The sequence below is a fragment of the Fukomys damarensis genome, unplaced genomic scaffold, assembly GCF_012274545.1.
Source record: "Fukomys damarensis isolate Sample0158 unplaced genomic scaffold, DMR_v1.0_HiC HiC_scaffold_15, whole genome shotgun sequence".
In the NCBI taxonomy this organism is placed as follows: Eukaryota; Metazoa; Chordata; class Mammalia; order Rodentia; family Bathyergidae; genus Fukomys; species Fukomys damarensis.
Window position 1 is genome coordinate 56385221 of NW_022900927.1, and position 624 is coordinate 56385844.

General features: G+C 62.7%; 1 protein-coding gene across 2 annotated transcripts in view; it reads left to right on the plus strand.

The window, feature by feature from the left end:
* The first annotated feature begins 300 nt into the window (after positions 1 to 300).
* Vezt (vezatin, adherens junctions transmembrane protein) overlaps positions 301 to 624 on the plus strand; it is a 61450-nt gene continuing 61126 nt past the window's right edge. Inside the window, exon 1 of one of the 2 annotated variants that reach the window (XM_033763842.1) lies at positions 301 to 444. In XM_033763842.1, coding sequence (XP_033619733.1) covers positions 409 to 444 — 36 coding nt within the window. In that variant the 5' untranslated portion in view covers positions 301 to 408. The remainder of the gene's footprint in view (positions 445 to 624) is intronic. The other variant, XM_033763841.1, reaches the window with a different exon arrangement.

A 624-nucleotide genomic window follows, 5' to 3' on the forward strand; every position in this document is an offset into this window, starting at 1 on the left:
CGCCGCAGGCGGGCGAGCAAGAGCGCCGCCCCACCGCGCTCGGAGCAGAAAGCCGGGTTCGTGCCCCAGCAGCGTTCAACTCGACTCCGCCGACGCCGGCTCCTCAGGAGTTCCACAAAACTAAGCGCGCCGCACGCCCCCTGCTAGTAGTCGCCGTAAAAGGCAGACAAAAGCCGCTGTCTTTTCCAATCGGAAAGCAGGAGCTTCTCCTTAGTCCCGCCCCTCCCCGCCCACATTCCCATCCTCTTCTCCAATGAGGCGGCCGAGAAAAGGGGCGTGAGCCGCGAAGCTTCCCGGGAACTGTAGTTGTCAGGACCCGCGGGACGGGGAGAGGCAGATGCCTGGGTGCAGTCTGTTCTCCTGCCTTCATTTCCCATCGTGCTGAGGTGGGTGGCATGGCGGAGAAGGATGACACCGGAGTTTGACGAAGAGGTGGTTTTTGAGGTAAGGGGAAAATGGCGGTGGGCGTGAATTGCCTTTGTTTGAGAAGGACCACAAGGAAAGCGAAGAGGCCAGGCGAGCCCGGGACGAAGAATCGGCTCACGCGCCCCTGCGAGTCTGAACCACCGAGCCCCGCGATTTCTGGGCCTAGCTTGGGCTGCAGCCTGACAGGTGGAGCGCGCG